Source organism: Monomorium pharaonis, chromosome 9, assembly GCF_013373865.1.
Source record: "Monomorium pharaonis isolate MP-MQ-018 chromosome 9, ASM1337386v2, whole genome shotgun sequence".
Taxonomy (NCBI): domain Eukaryota; kingdom Metazoa; phylum Arthropoda; class Insecta; order Hymenoptera; family Formicidae; genus Monomorium; species Monomorium pharaonis.
Window position 1 is genome coordinate 18,400,593 of NC_050475.1, and position 23,224 is coordinate 18,423,816.

General features: G+C 41.1%; 1 protein-coding gene and 1 pseudogene across 4 annotated transcripts in view; both read right to left on the reverse strand.

Annotated features, from left to right (window-relative positions):
* Window positions 1–23,224, reverse strand: part of LOC105837702 (basement membrane-specific heparan sulfate proteoglycan core protein) — a 162,126-nt gene that overhangs the window by 23,854 nt on the left and 115,048 nt on the right. The window contains exons 14-28 of one of the 4 annotated variants that reach the window (XM_036292342.1): window positions 22,260–22,367; window positions 16,575–16,691; window positions 14,367–14,525; window positions 12,691–12,840; window positions 11,697–11,807; window positions 10,130–10,246; window positions 6,595–6,702; window positions 5,866–6,009; window positions 4,518–4,778; window positions 2,998–3,105; window positions 2,584–2,721; window positions 2,076–2,351; window positions 1,383–1,442; window positions 1,091–1,105; window positions 44–271 (exon numbers count right to left, since the gene is read on the reverse strand). In XM_036292342.1, coding sequence (XP_036148235.1) covers window positions 44–271; window positions 1,091–1,105; window positions 1,383–1,442; window positions 2,076–2,351; window positions 2,584–2,721; window positions 2,998–3,105; window positions 4,518–4,778; window positions 5,866–6,009; window positions 6,595–6,702; window positions 10,130–10,246; window positions 11,697–11,807; window positions 12,691–12,840; window positions 14,367–14,525; window positions 16,575–16,691; window positions 22,260–22,367 — 2,100 coding nt within the window. Of the gene's footprint in view, window positions 1–43; window positions 272–1,090; window positions 1,106–1,382; window positions 1,443–2,075; window positions 2,352–2,583; window positions 2,722–2,997; window positions 3,106–4,517; window positions 4,779–5,865; window positions 6,010–6,594; window positions 6,703–10,123; window positions 10,247–11,696; window positions 11,808–12,690; window positions 12,841–14,366; window positions 14,526–16,574; window positions 16,692–22,259; window positions 22,368–23,224 lie in introns of all 4 variants that reach the window. The other 3 variants (XM_036292343.1, XM_036292344.1, XM_036292345.1) reach the window with 3 other exon arrangements.
* Window positions 16,986–22,037, reverse strand: LOC114255218 (annotated as a pseudogene).

Genomic DNA, 23,224 nt, shown 5'->3' on the forward strand with positions numbered 1-23,224 from the left:
TGTATATTTTGCGAATCAGAGAGGCAAGATAAAAGAACCATACACTTCTCAACAGTAAGGACGACGTTCACTTGACGGCCCGGGGTGGACGGTGGATAACCCACGGCTTCGCAGATGTAAGTTCCGGCGTGGTCGAGTTGGATGTTGGGTATCTCCAGGCGACCGTTGATGTCTCGGCTGCCGGGCGGCAGTGGAAGGCCATTGCCGCGAATCCAACGTACTCTGGCACGTAGAAGACCCTCGTCACGGCATTGGAATACGACCTCGCGACCTGATCGGAACGGTTTTGCATGATATAAATTCCGCTTGAGTCTCGAGAGATTGCACCCTTACGGATCATTATGCCCGACGGTACGTCACACGATCGTCCCGTCAGTGATCAGTAAGCAAGCGGATTTCCCCGTTTCTTAAATTAAGATGACACCGACGACGTGTTAGTTCAACATTTCGTGCGACACTTCAATTCTTCTTAATTACGTTACGCGATTATATGCTGCTTATACAAAGTAGAAAACATTCTATGCAAGGCATAGTTGAATCAAAATTCGAAATTCGAAAAAATTAGTGTCAAAAGAATTATTGTAAATTAAATGTATGTATGACGATCAGGATTAGGCACCGGTAGCGAAAGATTTCGTAAATAATTTTGTAACCCAAAGTATGCAAAATTCAAGTTTTCAATGAGATTAGCTATCATGCATTATTATCATTTACATGCATGGCTTCAAACGATATTAATAAAATTCTCGATTATTAATTCAATTGTAAAATTTTCATTTTTTTGCAAAAATAAACATAATTTTTATAAATATAATTGCAATATGTGTACATTTGCAAATAAAAAATGTTGGATATTATATTTAATAATTAGACAATTTTTGAGAAGTTTTTAAAATCATTCTATTGCTTAAAGAAGCGTTTGCAACAGAAATTCATGAAAAGCAGAGAATACATATATACGTATGTATATACAGACACTTGTATATCATAATTGAAATATGTATTTCCAATTCTGCATATCTAATGATTCATGAAGATTATTTTAGCCCACAGTGATTTGCACAGCTTATATTTTTTTTTTAAGTCTTACCTTGCTTCGCCGGGTCTGGCCAAGGCAAGAAAAAAATAACAAACATAGTCATTAATTAACTTTCTTTTAGGATACTCTAATTTGTCGGCAACGCGGCACTTGTTGCTTCTTATTATTATTGTCTAATAATTGTGTTAATTTTTTAAATATATAAACAATTAAGATTTTCGATTATTGAGATATTTTAGTTAGATGATAACTACAATATATACAAAAACTGAAGTTGCAACAAATGCATATACAACATATCATCAAATCCGTACATGACTTAATAAAAAATGATAATACTTACTTTCTTTAATCACTTGCTCACTGGGATACGTCTTCAGCCTAAGGTCAGATGTTCCGGCATCTACGTACGAGCGAAGAAAAAGTTCGTATTAAAAATAGTCACCGTAAAAACATTAACAAAAATAATGATTAATGATTAATAAATGTATGTACAGAATCAACGTTATATCAATTTTGTTAATTCGAGATTTCTACCCGGCACCTTTCATTATTTTTCGTCTACTACGAGGAAATACAATTCTATATTTTAGTCCAGTTATTAATTGTTTTTAAAAAATATAATACACATAGTATGATATCTATCTACTGCTACGTTCTATTCTACCGTCAGAAAAATTGAGAGAGCTCACTGTATCCCTCATATTATATTTATCATAAAATAGATGTTTGTTATTTTCAGATTAAAAGTGTGTATATTATCGGGTAAAGGCAAAATTGTAATTTAAATGATGGAAATACAATACAGACTCATTTGCTCGGATACTATCCGCTGCAAACGGGGATAATAAATACCTTTTAGTGTTATATAAAACATTACAGTATTACGTTACAGCAGATATTATGTTACGATGTCATGGATATTTACAAGGTATTATTGATTAGCACATGGCGTGTTATCGGCCAGCCGTGCGGTCCCCTTTCGCGAAGGCGGTCTGCGCTTCGCGCGGGCGGACTAACTACAGGGGAGACTCACAATTATCATAACTGCAATCCATTTCATCGGACATGTCTCTAGGACAGTCGAGCCGTTTGTCGCACCGCTGATGCAGCGGGATGCAATGACCGTCATTGCACGTCCATTCGTGCGCGCTGCACCTACTGTGATTTCTTTGCATTGCCCTATAGTGACAGTCCAACTCGTCGCTGTCGTCGTATGGGCAATCGATTCGGCGATCGCAACGTTGATGTTGTGGTATACAATCGCCACTCTTGCACCTCCACTCCTCGTACGAACATACCGCTTCGCGAGCTTTAGTTTCGTCGTTAAATGCGTGTCATTATGCTGCGTTTTCGCAGAGTTGCTTAGACTATCTTGACCGAGGCGAGTAAGGCTCGTCGTCAATTATTAATTCTTGTTTAAATACAATACGAAAGTTCGAAGTAAAATTTGTGATTCTGATCAATCTCATCTTCAGCCTTATCTTTGTCCTTGCGATTTGTTCGCAAGGGCTGTTATTATTAAATATAAATGATCGACTTACCGCAGTTATGTTCATCAGATCCATCTCGGCATTCGGGAATTCCGTTACAGATGGAGGATAATGGGACGCACCTTCTATCCGAAATGCACATATATTGATCCGTAGCACATTGACCTGATGACGATGGCACTGGAGGCTCTAATAAGTAAAGATTTAAGAGATAGATTTTCAATTAAATTTATCTACGACTAGAATTTAGAAAATAAATTGGAGAAATTTAGTAAACTATAAATAAGTGGCGAACTTCGTTATTTATAAATTACTCCGAAATTATGTCAACTTATATTAATCTGTAACCGGGTTTCTGTACATTTTCCTTTTTTTGTTATTTACTATTATTATTTACTATTTACTCCCTTTTTATTTATTACTTATTAGTTATTTTTTGATTGGCGCGTGAATATTGCTAATTACCGCATTCCTCCTCATCAGAACCGTCGGCGCACTCGATGTATCCGTTGCACCTTTGATCGGCGCGGATGCAGTCTCCATTGGCGCACTGGAACTCATCCCGCGTGCATCCTAAAATAAGAGTTCGCGTTATACGTTAAACGTGACAACCGTGAGTTGTTGGAACCGTCAAAGAAACGATATAGATGAGACACAGATACAATGTAAAATGTCAGCCATGGAGCCATCATATGTCCGTTATTACAATCTAAACACAATGATCTAACGTCGAAAATATAATTACGATGAAGATAAAGATTTCATTACCTAGAAAAGACTGTTAAACGTAATCTAGAACAGAGCTGTCTGACCGGGCGTTCTCTTTCATACGTCTCGCCCTTTTCTTTCGCTGACATTCCGTTCACTAATTTAGACAGCTTTGGTCTAGAATCTAGACCATATCGGAAATCAGTTCATACAGCACAGAATTATCGAACTGACGCAACGTATCTTCACGTATTTTCTTCATACTGTGTGCACTGATTGTTATCTACGAACACTTATATATAATTCGTCATTCAATATAACTTCAATATAAATTCAGGAGGAAAGACATTCGCGATCTCTTGACTTAATGTGAGATTTTTGTCACCTTTTGATCAAGAAAAGATAGTCCAGATGTCATTAAATAATATTGAGAGAAAATATCAAATCTCTTAAAATATTTTTTTCTTCCAAAGTTTAAAAATATATAGATAAAAAATGTACTTTCCTCGTGTTATGCATGCCAATGCCAAATAGGATATTTATGCTAAATGTTCTACCTACGAGAAAAATAAACGATCTAAATTTTACGTCAGGCAGAGATGCACTATTATTTATATAAAGATGCGCCGGGTAATATAGAATAAGACTGCGATTATAAATTTCAGAAATATAATCAAGTCTCTACTGGAACAACCTACACATCTTCTATTCAGCTGCTAACACAGATTGGCAGAAAAGAACATAGATCTAAGAGAATCTGGTGCTTTCGATGATATTTCACAATATATCCCGCAGATAATAATTTTGACGTTATTTAAAAGTACAGGATAGGATTTCCAAAGAGAATATAATTTTTAAAAAGATAAAACAGAGCAATACCACAGAAGTCTAAATAAGAAGTAAATGAAAAGGAAAGACTAAATAAAAATCAATAAATCACTTAAATTAGGTCTCTATTAGTGGAATAATATTAAAAAATACCGTAAATAGTAAATAATTAAAAGGGATAAAATCAAAAGAATTATCTTTTCATGTAAATTTTTTTTTAACGTCATTATCGTCAACGTAAATTCGCAAATTCGCGGAGAAATATTCGTCGAGATATCGAGATATTCGAGATATCGACGTACGAACGCGATTTCATTTTCACAGTCGCAAAATTTAAACACTGAACGGGGGGAGAATGGAAGCGCGGAATGAGACTTTGACGCGGAGTGTGTGTGAGTATACGTATGTAAGGGTGTCACCAGATTTTCGAGATCTACAAATAATCTAACCGAAGCAGTACTGTTCGTCGGTAAAGTCGCGGCAATCGTAGAAATGGTCGCAGTGGTGGGTTTCGGGAATGCAAGTGCCGTCGGCGCAAACAAAATCATCCGGAGCACAACTCCTCGGCGTGCTCAGATTTGTCGGCGGCACATCAGCATTTGCATCTGTGTCTGGGCTGTAAGCCTCGTTATCCACCGGATTCGCACCGGCTACCACCCCCGGCGTCTCTGAACGCCCCCCCGAGGAGGCACTATCCGAGGCGTCTACACCTAGAAGTAACTCAATCTGAGCTGCGGTGTTTCTCGCGGGCGGGTAAACGTTTCATGTGTGATTGTTATCGGCGACGCAACCGATATGTACGCCGTACGCCCGAAAAATCATTTTCGGGGAGGGGGGAAAAAAAGCCTCCGCCTCTTGCCGTGGACCGTACGCATAATCAGGACTTAAGGCGCGAGTCCGGAATGTAATAAAATACTACTCTGAGACAAGCACGCGGTTGTCCGTCTTGTGTCGCCTTCATATTCATATCTCAAGTGTCGCCTTCCCCTCGGACTCAATCTTAAAAGTAAGATTTATTTGCACTGACGACTTTGAGAGGCAAGGCTATTGGCGGCTTAAGAAGCTTACTAGCTATTCTTCTATAATAACTTGCTCATTGCGCAATCAAAGTAGGACTAAATTTTAAGTTAAGAACGGGCTTTATTCGGTCTTAGCTGGATTTTCGTGTTGACATTCTTTTGTAACTTTATATTTTTTTTTCATGAAAGTAAACGTCAAATAAATTTTTGGTCTTGAAACACAATTATAAGTTGAACACGTATAGTAATATTAAACTGATTATCAATTTAATATCGTATCAATTATTATTCTTGTTCAATTTATAATTGTATTTCAAGTGTCTGAAATCTTATTCGGCGCGCAGTTTGAAAAAGTATATAAAATCACATAAGAGAGAGAAATATCAGCGCAAAGAGATTCAACTATGACCCATCTTTAATTAGTTCAGTTGGGTTTTTATATGTCGATCTACATTTTTATATTGTTACTTAAAAATTTTAAATCTCGTAAAAAAAATTCACTCAACACAGTATGGGCAGTGACGTAAGTTGAGAAATAATGTTGCGCCCTCGAATCGTGCTCCTAACGTCATTTTAAGTCCTGGCTACGAATACGTTCCGAAGGCTAAATCGTAAATATCGAATAAGTCAGAATTAACCACAACCGGGGGGAGAATATTCCATCTTCTGAATATCAATAAGGATCATTCCCCCGGACCTAAATAAATCGCAGCTCTTCACGGTGAGAATAACGCACGGATGTCGTACGAGCGACTGATTCCGAGGAGGTTCGACTTACCTTGACGACAGTTAAGCTCGTCCTCGTCGTGCGGGCAATCCGCACGTCCGTCGCACACCGCGGCTTGGGGTATGCAGCTGCCGTCGTTGCAGGTGAAGCTGTCGGGCTGGCATTCTTCGTTTTGGCCGGTCTCTCCGCTGTCCGCTGAAAAATGAAGTGACACGCGGTTTACGTTGAAGCTATACGCTTCCGGAATGGAAATTCGCTGAACGGATAGAAAAGAATATCTGGAATTGAACCCCGTGGAATTGGTATTGACACGTAAATTTTACGTCCGAGGAAATAGACCACTCTTAATAAACGTAACATAAAATTTTCATACATTTCACAGTTTCAACAAGAAGTTTGACAAAATGTTTATTTACAATCAAGAATCATATAGACGGATATGACTTAATTATTATCTTTAACACCGCTGAGACTTCCTGCCGAGCAACGGCTTAGCGCTCAGAAATAGCGGAAACTTGGATGGGCGAGAGTAGATGAAAGGAATAAAATATAAGGGTATGAAGGTAAGGGTTATACGTAAAATTTGCGTACATTACCATTTTAGGGCTAATGAAAACTATGGTCAACGCTTCAAGTTACAAAATGCGTCAGCGCATCTTGCTGAAAAAATATGCCATGTAACGAAGCAGTAGGATGCTTTGTGTAATATTTGAATGTACATGGAATGTGTAACAACTTTTTTCGGAGAAGAAAAATGCAATTATCTAAAGATATCCTTACGGCAATTTCGTTCGTCACTAGCGTCATGGCAGTCCATATTGTGGTCGCAGAAGAAGTTCTTATTGATACAGACGCCATTGTCGCAGGGTAGTTGACCGTCGGGGCATTCTGCAAAAACCAATCAACTCCGTTGAATGGCAAGTAAGGGCGGGAGGGGACGCAAACGCGATACGAGGAGGAGTCCTTTGTACGGTACGAAGCGACAATGTGCACGGTCCGTCTAATGACAAACGTTTCTCTCGCGTCTTAGCGAAACTATCCTCGCCGGGTCATCAAGCGAGGTCGCGAAGAATACCCTGAGTATGAGTCAGCCGGAAAAAAATTGCGAACGCGACTCCGATGTGTGCGCGTGTGTGTATGCAGCACACAACCCTCACCCTCGCACGAGAAGAAATTAGATGCGCGAGGCTGACCAAGTGCCTTCGATAATTATCGATCGGCAGAGTCCCGCGGGAGAGGTGTACTTTCTCCGGCGATGGGGCGATAAAAATGCGCCTCGTCAAATAGGTATCGTGTGCACATTGCCGCGCGTGTCGTATTATCTCGAGAAATACACATACACACGGAGACGGCGGCGCGTTGCCGCGTGCACGCATTCATTACGATTGACTAAGCGAAAAACCACCGACCGGGAAGGAAAAATTGCTGCGAGATCGCGGTTTTCCGATATTCCGCTCTGTAATTTCGCCGGCTGTATGCCATTTCGCTAAACCGTATCATAATCTGAGAAATTTGTAATAATAAGCCCGCGTATAAATGTCGCTTCGTTTTATATTAAACCGGTTTCGCTTGAAACCTTTTCACCGTTGAAACGTGCGGCTCCCCTTCCTTTTTTTTTTTTAAATATATTAATAAACAGGTTAAACTTAGTTTCTCAAACGTGGGAGAGAGGACCATCGCGCAAAACGTGACATTTACAAAAGTTCGCGTTACGTCAGTCGCGAGCTTTTACGCGCTGTACGCAACAGCGGAGCGCGGTTTGTGCACGCGTCAGCGCGCGGCGTGGAAAATTGCGGAGAGACGTAAATAACCGGAGGTAAAAGGGTATCAGAGAAAACGTATATATACATATGCAATTTGTATACACTGATATATATATCTATGTAGATATGTATATATACAAGTAGATGCGCAATTCAAAGATCAGGCAACCTGTGCTGAAAATAGGACGGATAGTAAGATAGAAAATAGACGTACAGATAGACAAGTAGAAAGATAGAGAGAAGTAAAGAAGGTATAGAGTTAGTTCGATCCCATCCATAATCGATACAAAATGCATGTCAAGAAGTCAGAGCGCGTAATCAAGATGTATGTTATGTACGCAAGTACGTTATCCAATATTCAAGATCAAGGCACAAACAGCTATGAGGACCGAGACACAGTGAAGTGTAGGAGTCGGTAAGATTATAATAATGATAACGATTCGAAATTCGTAATTTCTTATTTTAATTATTATGCCGTCTCCCATATCTCATTGTGTCTCGACGCTAAAATGTAACAAGATACGTATATAATGCTAAAACATAGAAAGAGAAATCGTTGATCACATATGAGAAGAGATGAATCGAAAGCTGTTGATTTGGGAATTCATTTCGAGAAATCTCCAAACTGTGAAAAGCGCGAGTTTTTATATTTGTTAAAATTCACGTGTTTCTGTCTTCTGTTTCTATTCTATTCTAGTTACTCATATTTTACGCTGGAAAAAAAATATTTAACTCCTTCAGCAAAAGTGCTCAGTTGATGCATTTTTTAAACAGCAATCAAATATTTTATTTTATAACAAAAAATTTGGTTGCGAAAATATATGTAAATACAAAAATATTTGTTTCTAATTAATTATTTTACGATTTTGTTCGATGCATTTTAACCAAATGTTTTGTCGTTACAACAAAATATTTTTCTCGGTGTATCAAAGCGCAAATTAAAAATTTACAAAATAACTTCCTTATTACATGAATGTAAGGATTGAAGCTAATTATCTACGTATCTAATTATCTACACTTTAATTACATCACGAAGTCAGCGCGACGGTAAAGTAAAAGAGAACCAGGAATACATTGAAACCCCTGGAAAGCAATCCCCGAGTTCGGCGGTCGGCGTAGTCGAGTTTCGCGGGAATGAATTCGGATTGATTTCGATTCATCCATCTTTGACAGGGTTGTTCCGGGGGGTGACTACGGCAAGTGGTGCCGCGACAACGTCGGTATTCGGAGTTAATGGCCAGTCAACGTCCGGTTAAAACGTGCTCGAACGGTCGATACAGGGCGACGAAATGAGATTAACAGCTTCCGCGTACGTGTGTACACGTGCGTGCGCCCGTATTAGTTACACGGTCTCTTAATTGCCGACGACTTGAACACCGACGTGTGCGCGAGAAGTCGCCGTTGTCGCGCCCGTTGCAATCGCTGCGATTGCTCGCAGCTGCAGCCCCCGCGCCGTAACTGACAGTTTATAAATGTCACCGCACGATCGACGTCCTGCGTAAGACTTCGGAGAAGTCGCTCGTGTACGACACTGTCTTACTCGGAAAATCGGCCGAGCGCCAGCGATTAAACATTGACTCGAATGGATCTCGCATGCTGCGTCCCTCGCCGCGTCTCGCACGAGCGAAACGACGAGAGATGAAGCACGCAACAACCCCTTCGGAGACTTTCGGTGTCTTTCGATAGTCGTCCCGCGATAAAGCACGCGGGAGCAATTTCGATAAAAGAGTTGAACGTATTGATGAGGATAAAGAAAAATGAAAACGAAAGATTTGGAACAAAGGTAAGATCGAGCGCCGCGAAACGAAAGGCAAGATTGCGGTATTTGATCCTGCATCTATTCCAAGTCTTCAAACACTGACACACACATCATAGAGCACCTTTTTTTTAGTAACACACGATGAGGTCACGCAAAAACTGATTCACGAGCAAATGAATTAGCAATTGGTTGCATTCATTCACTGTTAATTCGCTAAGAATAAGTATCATATGCCCATAACAAGAATACCATATCGCAAGAAATATTATGATTCATAAAAATGCTGATAGAAAATAATTCAGAGAACAAAAGAGAAAGAGAGAGAGAGAGAGAAAGAGAGGAAAGTGATGTTATGGAGAAGGAAACAGAATAAACGGCGCACGGAGAAAAATTATCGTGAATTTTGATTGGTATGTTTCAACTACAACTACAAATTGTGCTAATCGTAAATTTCATTGACTAATTTTCAAATTAACGGTAAGCTTTCTTCGTGCGTGCAGAATCGACATAAATAATGCGCTAAGAAGGACACAGACCTAAGTTACAAAATGCAAGTATCCGGTGACTAAAAAAAAAAAAAAAAAGAAAAAAACGGAGAATTTTACGATGAGTAATTTGCTCTAACTTGTAATGCAATACTATTCAAGATACTGCTAATGTCATTCGAATGGAGGCAAAATAGCAGTGCCCGCCGGAACACTACTGTGTTAAGTCGATTCATCAGGCGTGTGCGGCTTAGGTCTATATCGTCCTCGGCAATGTGAAATAAAGCTAAATTAAACGTCACTGTTACGAGGACAATTGATCTCGTCGGAGCCGTCCAAGCAATGCGGCCGGCCATCGCAACGTCTCTTAATGTCGAGGCACAATCCATCGTTGCATCGAAACCACCCAGCCGGACATTCGGTTACTACAATAATTACCAAGTTCCATGTCGAGTATTATCGTGCATGCTACCCATACGGGGGAAGGGCGTGGGGAGGGAGAGAGAAAAAAATGGCCTTACCACCGCGGGATCCCCGTATGTGCTCAAGATAATCGAATAATGAGTATAAGACTAGAGTGACATGTGTGCTGTGCCACCGCACGTGATAATAATTTATTTATTATTAACACTTGAGTAATCGTGGCGGCGTACATGAAAAGTTTCTTCTTTTCTTTTACTTGACGCACAAGAAGGAAAACACTTATATTTTAACAAATATTGACTTTACAATATACAATTATTCAGATATCCTTTCTTCAGAGGAAAACCTCGCGTGGAAAATTAAAGATTGTATACCTCTTAATTGTCATCATTAAATATTGTTTAAATTAATTTGCTCCTTCGAAGATTTCTTTCGCTATTCATAAAATAAATAATGAATAATGATAAACAGTCTCTACAATAAAGTCTGTACGATTACTTAAGTGTTAAGCAAACGTGGGGGATGCTCGCGTGAATTACTACGCGTTTCACAACATACGCAATAGACGCTGCTTGCCACCCTTGTTAGTCGTATATTACTGTACTTTGCTGAGTATACCAGCCACACTCTGCTCTAATAAGTTTCTAAGGCAAAGTATACAGTAGAACGATCAATCCTCATGTGAACCCATCGGGACATTCACTCTTCTTACGTCCAATTAATATCATGATCTACTTACGGGAGCTTTTTTTTTTTTCATGCGCTTCCGAATTTTCATACCAGTTATATGCCCGGAGAGACACGTGCGCCAACACTTACAACGTAGACAAAATGCAACGTGCGACATTACGCTGATCATGCAAACACATGCGAGACTCCCTTCGCAAAGAAAGAATGCGATGTCAAATGCGATAAAGAGTCATTCCACACGAAGGACGTTACATAGTCCGTTTCAATGTAGGATTGTGAGAATTTGACGATACCAATGACAAACACATTTAATTTTGTTCCTGGTTCGAAGGAATCAAGACTCGTGATTAGAATGGGTGATTAGAACAATGCAATTATTGCATAACGAACGGAAACAGTTAATGCATACACAAATTAGAAAAAAAGTAATAAAGTTATGAAGTAATCGTTCCATTACTGCGAAGGCATTAATAAAGAAGGAAATCATTACATCATTAGATAAATGCAAATTTGGATTTCCCAGCATGCTGCATATTAATGTCTGATTAACATCTGATTAAGTAAAAATCATTCAAATCGAAGTATAATCATTCGAAGATTTCAACAAGTTGTGAATAAATGGGGACTTGCAGTATTCTTCTTGTAAGCGGAGATCTGTAAATTTGTAAAAATTTTACAGCGTGCAACTGACCAACGAGCAAGAACAGTGAGAAGGCCATTTTTGTGAACGATTTTGCCGGGCGAAAGCTATCATATAATTACCACATCGATCCTCATCGGATCCGTCGCTGCACTGCATTATCCCATCGCACCTTTGGTTTTCTGGCAAGCATTCGCCACTGGCGCACTTCCATTCGGCAGGTGTGCACACCCCTTTATGACACAGACATGTCGAAAGCTTTTGCAAAAAGCATTGGGGTTTGGGGAATAGTAAGGAATCATCAACAGTGTCACCAAATGTTATTGTAATTATTGCTTGTCACTTAAGCACATGCCATTGTATAAAATAGACAAAATTTTTGGCGGTCAGAGAGGGAGGGAAGCAAAAAAATTTTAATTTAAAATAATTTTTAAAAAATTGAAAAAATATTTAAAATATTTAAAATTAATAATACGAAAAAAATTATTAGAAACTTTAAAAATATATAAGTCTTTGACGTGAAATTATTAAAATATGCAACAATTTATAAGTCTTTGTTGTGTCGATTATAAGTACATAATTAATTTGAATAATACCACTCAATATTTGTGAAAATATTAAACTATTCGTAATAAACTTTAGAATTGAATTGATGGCAAACATTATCGATACATAAGTACCGATTTTTAAACGTTGCATTTAATAAGAATATATTGCTAAAATTGCTATGCGAAAAATACTTACAATTAGTTAAATTTATCTTATGTATTTCTCAATATATATATTTTTTATATTTGCTGACATAAAAAATAATTATTAAACGGAACGTTCTTTTATTAATGAAAAAGAATAAAATTTATTCAAATCATTTATCGAAAGGTTATATTATCGAGTCATTATAAAAAAAGTTATTAAAATGAAGTTAGATGTTTTATATAAGAATTTTCGAATATACCAAAAAGAGAGGAGTTTTCTGAGACTTGTAGCATCAGGAGCCGTTCGTCATCGTTAATACGAATACGCGGAGAGTGTAAATCAGGAAACATTTGTCATCGTTAATACGAGTATGCGGAAAGGAAGAGGATGGATTGTGAGAACGGATGGTGAAGCCCTTACCACAGCCTCGCTCGTCGCTGCCGTCAAGGCAGTCGAAGATATTGTCGCATTTACGTCGCAGGAGAACGCAACCACCGTCATCGCAGCGCATCTCCTTCCTCGGATCGCATTCCCTCCTGCGTTCGGGTGTCCAGCGTGGATTGAACGGGTCTGAGCGTACATACACACAACGGGCACATTCGAGGGAGATTCGCGGCAAAGAGAGGGGAGGCAGCCATACAACCGGAAATAAAATTTGAAGCTAGCACTCGCGGCGAGCACGTAATGCACTTACTTTCTACCATACAAATGCAATCATAATGCAACTGAGAGTGATGATGCAACGAGGAAAAATTAAAGGAGGAGGATACCAATCCGCAAGCAGAATCACGCAAACGTGAACGGCATCCCCCGTGTAGGAATGCCCCGATCGAGACCCCCAAATTTTTCTTACCCTTGGCCTTCTACTGCCCTTTCGACGATACTAGCAAGCTGTCGGCCGGTAGTACACTAAAGCTCGCAGATGAAGAAACACTCGTGGGCACGATTAGGAGCATTCCTCGTCAAGCACCGTTATCTGCGTATGTAACCCAGGCATACAGGTGTTTCGTGCGCAATGCAGCTACTCGTATATCAATGCGCATATACGTATGGCGTATATATATATCTGCAGGCTACCTTATAACGCGGCGATTCGCGGCGCGGACGGGCGAGAGTACCGCGTCGTACGATCATCCCGTGAATCTTCCGTATATTCGCGGGGATTCGCGGGGTAATACGTTTCCGGCGTATGCCCTCGACCCTTCCGCGCTCGGATGGTACCATAAAATAGAGCCGTTGTCGAGAACTCGGTTTGTTGAAGAACCGGGAGAAGGAAAAAAAGCAGAGGGGAAAAAAAGAGGGGAGAAAAAAAAGAAGAGAAATACTTCTACATCTTCAATAAGTTGCCGCGATAAAGTTTAGCAGTCGCGTCTCGTAGGTATAAATTCTCCCGGTCCGGTAGAACGAGCATGTTACAATGGGGGTCTTTGGAGTAAGCAACAAGGCGAGGAATCGCTTTCTCGACCACGGTCGTAACGATTGATCGTGAGAAATGCACAATGAAATACAACCGTCGTCGAGTGTGTGCCCGCCGGCCGAGCAGGTAGATCCACTTGTCCCGCGTAAATAAGAGTTCCTTAAGAGGATTCGACTGAAACCAAACATTACGGACCTCGGAGCGAAGAAGGCGGCCAACTAACTTGCAGCACACCGCCGCCCGAAGCCCGACCGATATCTTTCAAATCTCCCCCATTTTTACTCTTTAACTTCTCTCGCGGCTACGAGTAAGGCTGCACGGAATACGGGCATGTATAAACGGCTGAAGCCAATCGCGTTTATGGGAGGAGAACGTTTAAATACTTGGTTTATGAATAGAAAACTGCCATAATCGGTGGCTACAATCAACTTTTTCTTCTTTTAGACATATCGATTTTAATGCTTTTTATATCCCGACAAAAATTAAACTCACCGTTTCGTTGCTTTTACAAAATTTTCGACGCGACACGAGACAATCGAAAATTTCAATTATAAGAGACACCGAAAGAGGTGGAACACGAATCGAAGTGGCAGCAGCGGAACACACCAGACGAGGTTGCACGTATATGTACTAATGAATGTATGAACGAAGCGATGGACACACTGAAAAAGGAGCGTACTGGTGGTAGGCGAAGTGGTGTGTGTAGTGTCGTTAGCGGACGGAGCGCAGTCCTCGTCGCTATAATCTGGACAATCCGGATGGCCGTCGCATCTGTAGATGTCCTCGATGCACTTGTTCCCGGTGGCGCATTTGAACTGGTTAGGCGTGCATTCCCGCTCTGTATTTTGTTTTGTTCAGCGGACATATGCGCAAAGAACACACACATTTTTACACATATATATGTATATATACAATCACTCTGTGTATACGTATACATATACTATATATATATATATATCGGAAGCGGAAAGCGCGCCGCACACGCGTACTCTCGGAGCGGAACGAAGCTTCGACGACGCGCGACTCGGTCGAGCTTTCCTTTATACTTAATTGATAGCGTCTGTTGTCACATCACGAAAAGCGAAAAAGCTGCTTCTGGGGTAGACAAGAAAGAGAGAGAGAGAGAGTGTGTGTGTCATTTAGCGGTTATTACTACTTACGGGATGGATGAGGGAGAATTGGAAATTATTTTTCAGTCCGTTTATAGAGCACGAGTTCTATGCCGTCTTCTATGTCGATAAAACGCTCGTGAAAAATAACCCGCCTATTGGTTAATGCGAATTACGAGGTCGCGTGCAGTGTGCGAAAAATGTGTCGTGACGATAAGCGTAGCCTGCCTCCGCGATCGACTATAGTTTTGCGGGAGGATACACGATTATTAACTCCCCGTAAATGTGTATAATGGTTCGCTATTATGAGGTCGTTTGTCAGCCGACGGACGATTCCGGTATTTAGAGTCAAACTTCGCGGAAAGAATCGCGGTTTCCATGCATATTCGATGCGTAACACTTGCGCGTTTTCGCAGCGAATTTCGGTAGAGAACGCGGTTCAAGTATAAACAAAAAATCAATTGAGCGAATTAAACTTTATACGTTAAAATATTAAATTAAACTGTTACATTTAACGTATGTATTGTATATTGTTGTATGTATGTATTGTAATAATTCAATTATCCTGTAATAATATTGATTGTTACTTCATAAATTAATCGTACGATACTGTATTAAAAAGTTACGTTTGTTGTATATAAATTATATTCAAAATATTTGGCATTGTTTAATTTAATTATATTTTTATTACGGAAGAAATCCGGAGGGGTAGTTGGGAATGCGCTAAGAATAGTGATAAAGTTATTTACACAACTATATGAATAGTATCAATGTATGTGCTGAAACTTTAAACGCAGATTTCGCCCACAAGTTTTTCTTTAGCATTTATTCCATTACTTTTATTTCCAATTAAATTACAAATAATATACTTGCTAAAATAAAACGTACGATAATAATATATTTTTATTTAGAAATTTTATATGCGCATAAAAAGAATAATGTATTATTGGAACATGTTTACCGCTCGAATGTTCGAAATCTGCGATTAAAATTGTTGGCTCTGGTCACGTTAGCGCTGGAATCGAATTTAAGCTCTGTAATTAGCGTCTAACCAACGCGCAACAAATCCGTGATTAGATCCAACAAGGTAAAATCATTAAGCGGTTGGTCCAAAGCGTCGTGTCGGGTGCAAGCTAAGCAAGGTTTCGAAAAAAAAAATAACATGGGAAAAGAGAGAAAGAATTAGGGGCGAATCACAACTTTCATATTCTCGCTGTCGAATAAGAGCATCTTTTTAATCGTCAATAAATAATTAATATTAAATCGATCTCGATATAGTGTAATTACGGAATAATCAGATATTTTGAAGTCTCTCAAGGCACTTATCATCATTAAGAATTCATCATTTAAAATAACTCTATATATACATTAACAGAACTACCATTATTAATAAAATTGATTATTCGTTACATTTCAACGATGTTTCACGGAACATTTTATTCAAACCGCCTATCGAGTCGAATACCATAACAGTGCGAATAAATAATTCGCACCAATTATTCGAAATCAATTTCTGCGCGTTTGTAGTTAAAATTCCATCGCGCCACTTGTTATTGTTCGTGTAACGATACCGATAAAACGCAACAAAAATATTATGTTTCACTTCCAAAACTTTTTTTTTTAAAGCTCGAGTTGCATTAAACGTCAAAATAACATTGATTGATATTACGCCGGCAAGTCATCCATGCATGCATATCCCTCCTCTTTTTCGTTTGCTTTCTCTCTTTTTTTTTCTCTTTCGATACCAAGTAGCGTGAAAGGTATACATGGTTATGTACCGCAATAAAGCTCGTCTTCTGCCCTGGGGCAGTCGTCGACTCCGTCACAGACCAAGCTCTTCAGTACGCAAGAGCCATCCCCGCAGGTGAAGTCCGTGGAAGGGCACGGGGCCAAACCTACAGACCGCCATCGGCAAAAAACAAAGATCCACCTGATCAACGCTCGTGTCTCGCATTCTGCCGTTCAGTCGCCGCGATTTCAACGGACTTTCGTGTTAAAGTTTGGAAATCAGGAATAATTCGAGTTAACATTAATTTATGACGATCTACATTGCGATATTAGAATAAGTAAATATAAAGAGTAATTTAATTTTTTTAAGTAAATTTAAATAACAAATAACGTTATATTAAAATTCTACAATTACTGATGTACTTTAGAAATGGATTTAATTTTAATTTTGTAGCAGAACATTTTGCGACAATAAAAAAGTATCTTTAACTGGCGATTGAGAGACAGACGAGCTCGAGGTTGTAGTACAAGCTATGAATGTAGAGAACATTTAAAGCAGTTTTAGGCGTGGTAGAGGACTCGTAAATCTGTACACATGAAAAGCATCTTTGATAAAACGCGTGGTTCTGTAATCAAGAGATCTTATTATATCTTAAAGCTCTTGGTCTAACACTTAAAGCGTCGTGAAGAAGCCTTTTAAAGGTGGTTAGAATTATTTCAATTACGAGAGAAGTCAGGAATACGAGACAATACAAAATTATCATACACTTGGGTCATAAAGTCAAACATTTCGTTCCGTAAACCACACATTATATTAATCTTTTGCGCGCGGCGTCTAAAGTTTCTGTGTATCTCATATTCCTTTATCTTCCCCTCTTCTCCAACTCGTAAACTATGTATGTACAGTGTTTTACGTGTGTCGTGTGGATTGCATATCGTTACCGGAAGTGATCCTCGACAGATGCCATTGAAATGCTTCTTTTTATGACAGAGAAATGAATTTATATTCTGCATTCTAGTAGGAAAAAAAAAAGAGAATGAGTAGTGCGTGACATGACGATGATGTCAATGGATGGAATGAATGAAACGGGTTGTTTCTCCCACAGACGAGAAAAGAGGATTCGCGTTTTACCGTAGCGACCACATAAAAATACCGGCTGACTATGCCCGCGGTATGACTAACGCAGTTATTGACGCATCGATACTAATTCCCGTAATCGCCGGTTGCAAATCCTCTTTCAGGCTGCGCGAGGAGGCTTTAACGAGTCTAGCGAGAAGTAGATAAGATAATTGTTTAAGAAGAGATAAGATAATCGTCTTCGGTTAGTGCACTTTAAGGATCACCGTCCGACTGTTGGTCTTGTCTTCGACCGTTACTTTCTCGCGGCGAGAGGCAGTATTTTTACAGCGAAGGCTGGACGGCACAAAGTGTAAACGTGCACTTTTACATTGAACGTAAAGTTATTGCGGTTTTCCGCGATTCGTTTGTTAAACACGTTTGTTCCCCCAAAAGCGTAACACATAATAGACCACGTGGTCTTCTAATACACAGTCGTGAGACCGCTTCAGAAGTGCGGAAGCGAGCGGTCTTCTATAGTCCTCAGATAAGAACAGATCTTACACGTAAAGAAGTGTCTACAGCCGGAAATAATGTTTCAAAGTTTTCTTTTCTCATGCCGCGATATAGATTTCGGCAGTTTTCCCAAGGACGTCCACATATTAGCCAATTTTTAACATCTTCAAAGCCACTTCCTGTACAGCGAGGATGACAGATCGTGTCCCCGAAATGACGTCACACCTGCTCGTTGAGATACACGTGACGTTCTCGTTCCGTTTTCGAGGCGGCTAAACTTTTTACAGCGTAGGTGAGAAGAGCGAAACGAGACGCGCCAATTCTCGTAGGCTATTGTTTTCAATTGTAGGGAATACCTTCGGAGCAGTTTTCCTCGTCCGTACTGTCCAGGCAGTCGTTCTTGCCGTCGCAGACATTCAGCGCGTTTATGCACACGCCGCCGTCGCAAGGATGTTCGTAGCGGCCGCATCCGTCAAGAGGCGTGTCCCCCACGGTGTCCGACAAGGTGTTTTCAACCCGTCGGTTGTTAGCTCTGAAATGCTCCTCCAACCTCTTGGTGTATATGTAATCGCAGTCGGTTTCGTCATTCGCGTTAAGACAGTCCACGATACCGTCGCAGACTCGGTCCTCCTCGATGCACGTATGCTTGTCGCAGGCGTGCTGATTCTCCTCGCAACTGTCGATCTCGTTGTCCTCGGCGTACAACGACTTCTCCGTCGCGTCTTCGTCCTCCTCGCTATCGAGATCCGAATTCACGTCGTGGGTGGTGCCACCGGTCACAAAATGCGTGATGCTCTCCCGATCCCAAGACCGCGTCCCTTCGTTACTCTCGTCGCTTTCTTCATTCCAAATCGATTTACTTGTCGTGCGTTTCTCGTTATTTTCTTCAATTGTACGGTAAGTTGCGCCCATTGCTTCGGTACTTGTTTCCTTATTTTCTTCGCTGAAATATTCCCAGGATGAAGTAGTGCTGTCTGATTTAGATATCGATTTGGTGTCGTACGTGAAAGAATTATCGTTGACAGGAGTGCCGTAATAGCCAGATTCTTCTTCACTTACAACGGGAAATGAAGTAACATCTTCGCATTCCTCGTCCGTCGAGTCTTCCTCTGTCTTTTTATTATCGTCCGCCCACCAGCTGAACCAGATGCTTTCGGTGGTAGTTGTAATTGGTACTTTGCTACATCTTTTGGGAACTTTCTCACGGGACTTCGCCGATGAACGAGATACGGTGCTATCGGTGATAAAATTTACATTCGTCGTTCCTTCCGGACTTTGAAGTCCGTCGTGAACGCCGCGTTCCGCGGAATGCTGCGGGACGGATTCATCAGCGTGAAAGAATTCCGTCTTAAAAGATTCCGTTGTAATTTCATCAGTGAGGTACCAGCCGTTTCTACCGGCGCTCGTATTCCGATTAGCGTCAGCTTTGTCGTAGCCCGGATCATTATGAGAGAGCGTAGTCCCCGCTCGTTCTGAACTATAAGCGTTACCATAATCGACGCTCGTCCGCCGCTCGTCGACTCTCCAGGCGACGGTCGACGTCGGTTTTCTCTTGCGCTTCGCGTCGGGATTCTTCTTCCTCTTTCTGGGTCTGTTCTTCTTACGGCCATTATGACGACTTTTGTGCTTGCGTTTGCCGTGCCTTTCAGTAGACGCTTTCTCCCGGGATACGTTCGCATCCCGCGTGACGATCTCGGGAGCCCTCGTTGTCGTGGAGCTTAATATCAGGACTTCGAAGTCATCCTTTGGTGATTCTTCCTCCAGAGTCTCCCCGGATTCCTGCGATTCCTTTCCTTGTGTCACGTACGCACAATCACCCGCATTCATTGATTCCGACGTCTCGTCGGAATTTATCAATCCGGAATCGATCTTGTTATCCTCCTGCGTCATTGATTTTTCGCCGGGGAATTTTTCAAAAGAAGTACTCGACTGCTTGTGCGTTCCACTACACTTTTTATTACTGCGATTTTTATCAGTCGCGTTACGATTCGACGTTGAATGATTTGATATTATATTGACACCGTCAACGTTGATTGGTGAAATATACCGGCGTGTTTCTATCTCCGGTGCAATAAATTCATACAGCAACTCTTTCGTCTTTGTCGAAGAATAATCGTTCTTTGTTTGATTTGTTCTTGCTGTTGCAGACATTCCTTTTGAAACGGGTAATGCTGTTTTCTGTGCTCGATCGTATTTCATACTCGTCGTAGTCTCTTCTTCAATTTTATTTGTATTCACCATTATAGAGGTCGTTCTTTTGGATGGCGTGTTGTGATTCTTTATATATTTATTAAAATAATTCCAAATTTTACTATCTTTTCTTACCTTGTATCCAAAAAAATCTTCTTTACTGTCCAGATTGTTGTTCTTCGTTTTAACGTAATTTTCTCGTACATTCCGTTGTCTGTCAGTTTTATTGAACAATACATCCGAACGAGTAGATTCCGTTACAGCTTCTGTCATATTCTTCTTTTTAGTCTTCGAAGCCTTGGCCAGTTCATCGATATTTTTCAAAGAGATACTTTTTAATGTCGTTGAGGTCCGCGCATCAGCTGCCGATTCTGTCGACGCTCTCATCGTAGACGAAGTAATTAACTTGATCAAATATTTATCGTGATATTTTTGGTAAGCGGGACCGTACTTTATGCGCGGTTTTCTCACGGAAGGCTTGCTCTTGCCAGGTACATTTCTCACAGCTTCCAAAGTGACATTTTTAGAATAATGCATCGTTTTTGCATTAGTAGCGCGAATATCATTTCCATTAGGCGTGCTTTTCCCCCATTTTATTTCTGTCCTCTTAATGTTATCGTTATTTTCATATTCTATTCCTTTCATCGGGGAAGTATTCCTGACGTTGGAATTTTTCGATTTGAAAATATCCCTTTCTACGGCGAATCCATCCTTTTTGGAACCGTATAAAAGATTTATAATCGTCGCATTCGAGTTGGATGCATTGGACTTTTTCAGTCGATCAGGATTGCTCCCACCTATCATTTTTCGCGCTCCATCGCGATTATTGACAGATTGTGAATAAAAATTTTTTGCGTACGAAATATTGTTGTGCCGGAATATTTGCCTCACGAGATCATCTGACAGTTTGAGAGGCTTTGGAATTTGAGATTCGTTGCTGGATCGCAACGAGGCATGGTCAACAGTCAAATAATAAACTTCGATGTTTGTACTGCAATTCGCCCCGGGCTCGCGAGGTCGGTCGATTTCTACGTACTGCCATCGCGACGGTGGGTCATTATCTTGCGATTTGGGGGCAATTTTTATCAGGTACGCCAAGAAGGCGTTCCGCAGCATGGAGTTTGGGAATCTTCGTCGTTGAGCTTCCTCCGGAAACGCTTCCAGGATCGGATTACTGATCGTCACGGCTGGTTGGATGGTGAGACGATGGCGGGCGGTTTCCGTCGCCACGGGTTGCATATTCATATTCCTACGGCGTTCCGCGAGTTTTCCGCCGCAGGAAATCGCGGCCGACGACTTCCGTGCAATCGCGAACTTTCCGGCGTTATAGAAATTTCGCCACGGGTGCTTCTCTACGGGCGGCGCATGATTTCGCGATAAGTACGATTAAAATGGGATTACGGCTGAAAAAGGCGAAATGTAATGGCGAAAATATCGCGCGGGATGCTCGGAAGCTGTATTTGAAAGTCAGCGCGCGATCGATGGAAGACGAGCTGGTTGAATTCTGTCGGTATTATATATATCAGACTCGTCCTACTACTTACTGCATATTAAACTCTCTACGGTAATGTGAGGGTATTGGTAAAATTAGAATGATAAAAATAAATCGGATAACTTTACAATATGCTACAGGGAAATGGAAAAAAAAAAAAAAACACCTTTGACTATTTTCAAGAAGCTAATCGACTCTCGAAAACGTGATTCCTTTCTTTCTCGAGACGCTCCCATCTTAATCAATTTTAACTGCTAATAATTTAAAACATGTATAACATCTTATGTGACAGGCGCGCTTACCGTAGAATGTCGAAACTCACTTCTCGCGAGATTATGAATGATGTATTTACTGAATGAACTCGTCTCGCGCACACGCGCGAGGTGCAATGTTGTATGATGTAAGTGTGTACGCGTACGTATGTGCGTGTACTTTCTATGTATTGTGTGGTGGAAAGAGCGTGGTGTGGAGTATAATTACCGCAGTCCCTCTCATCAGAGCCGTCAGTGCACTCGTTCACCCCGTTGCACTGCAACACGTAGCTGATGCAGCTGCCGTCCGTACAGCGGAACTCGGTGTCTCCGCAACCTGCTCCATATACCATACACTCATGCGTATTTAAAGATTGCATCGCCCCACCGGCTGACGCATGTCAGCAGCGCACCCTCGTCCTCAAGATGCTCTCCCGTTACCCATAGGATCGCTCGCGATCCTCCAGCGAGTCGCGCGATCGCGCGGCTCCAAGCAAGCCCTTCGACATTCCGAATCTTCCGTCCAAAATACGCGGGAGGCGGGGGAGGGGGTACGTGTGTTATGAGAACAAACCATGAGCGTGACGCTAAATAATTTCGCCGGGCGACGATCATATTTATGATCGCGCCGGTGGGTCAAACGACGCCGTGGGTGAGGGATCAGGTCGGGGATTTGCATAGTGTTATACCATCTGGACGGTAGAAGCGGACGTTCGCACCTTTACCTGGTGTAAGAGAGACGCTTCGAGCTGTGCTGCTTTTGCTGAGGTTAGTATATGAACGAGGGAAGGTATACAAGTAAATATACAGGGAATTTGCGAGAGGGACGTGCGAAGGGCAGCAATCTGCATTCTCAATCAGGAAGATAAGTCAATTGGCGGCGGAGTGATGTGGGCTGCTGGACTGTTTTACGCGAATTAATTTATCTTCGATCGGCAGCAGCGAGAGGATTGATGTCTTCGCTTCCCCCAACGCGTGTTGGCTACAGGGATGTCGGATGCGGTTCGCTTAAAAATCGATTAATTAAGGCGAACCCGTTTAGATAGCAGGTAACGTCCTGGAGCAACGAAACAGTCCGGGTACAGTTCGGGAGGGTGTACCCGAAAAGTTCGCCGCTTTCTTCACACACGACCGGTTTTTAGATTCCCGCAACGAAAACCGGGATTAGGTGAGCTAGTGGGGTAACGACATTGG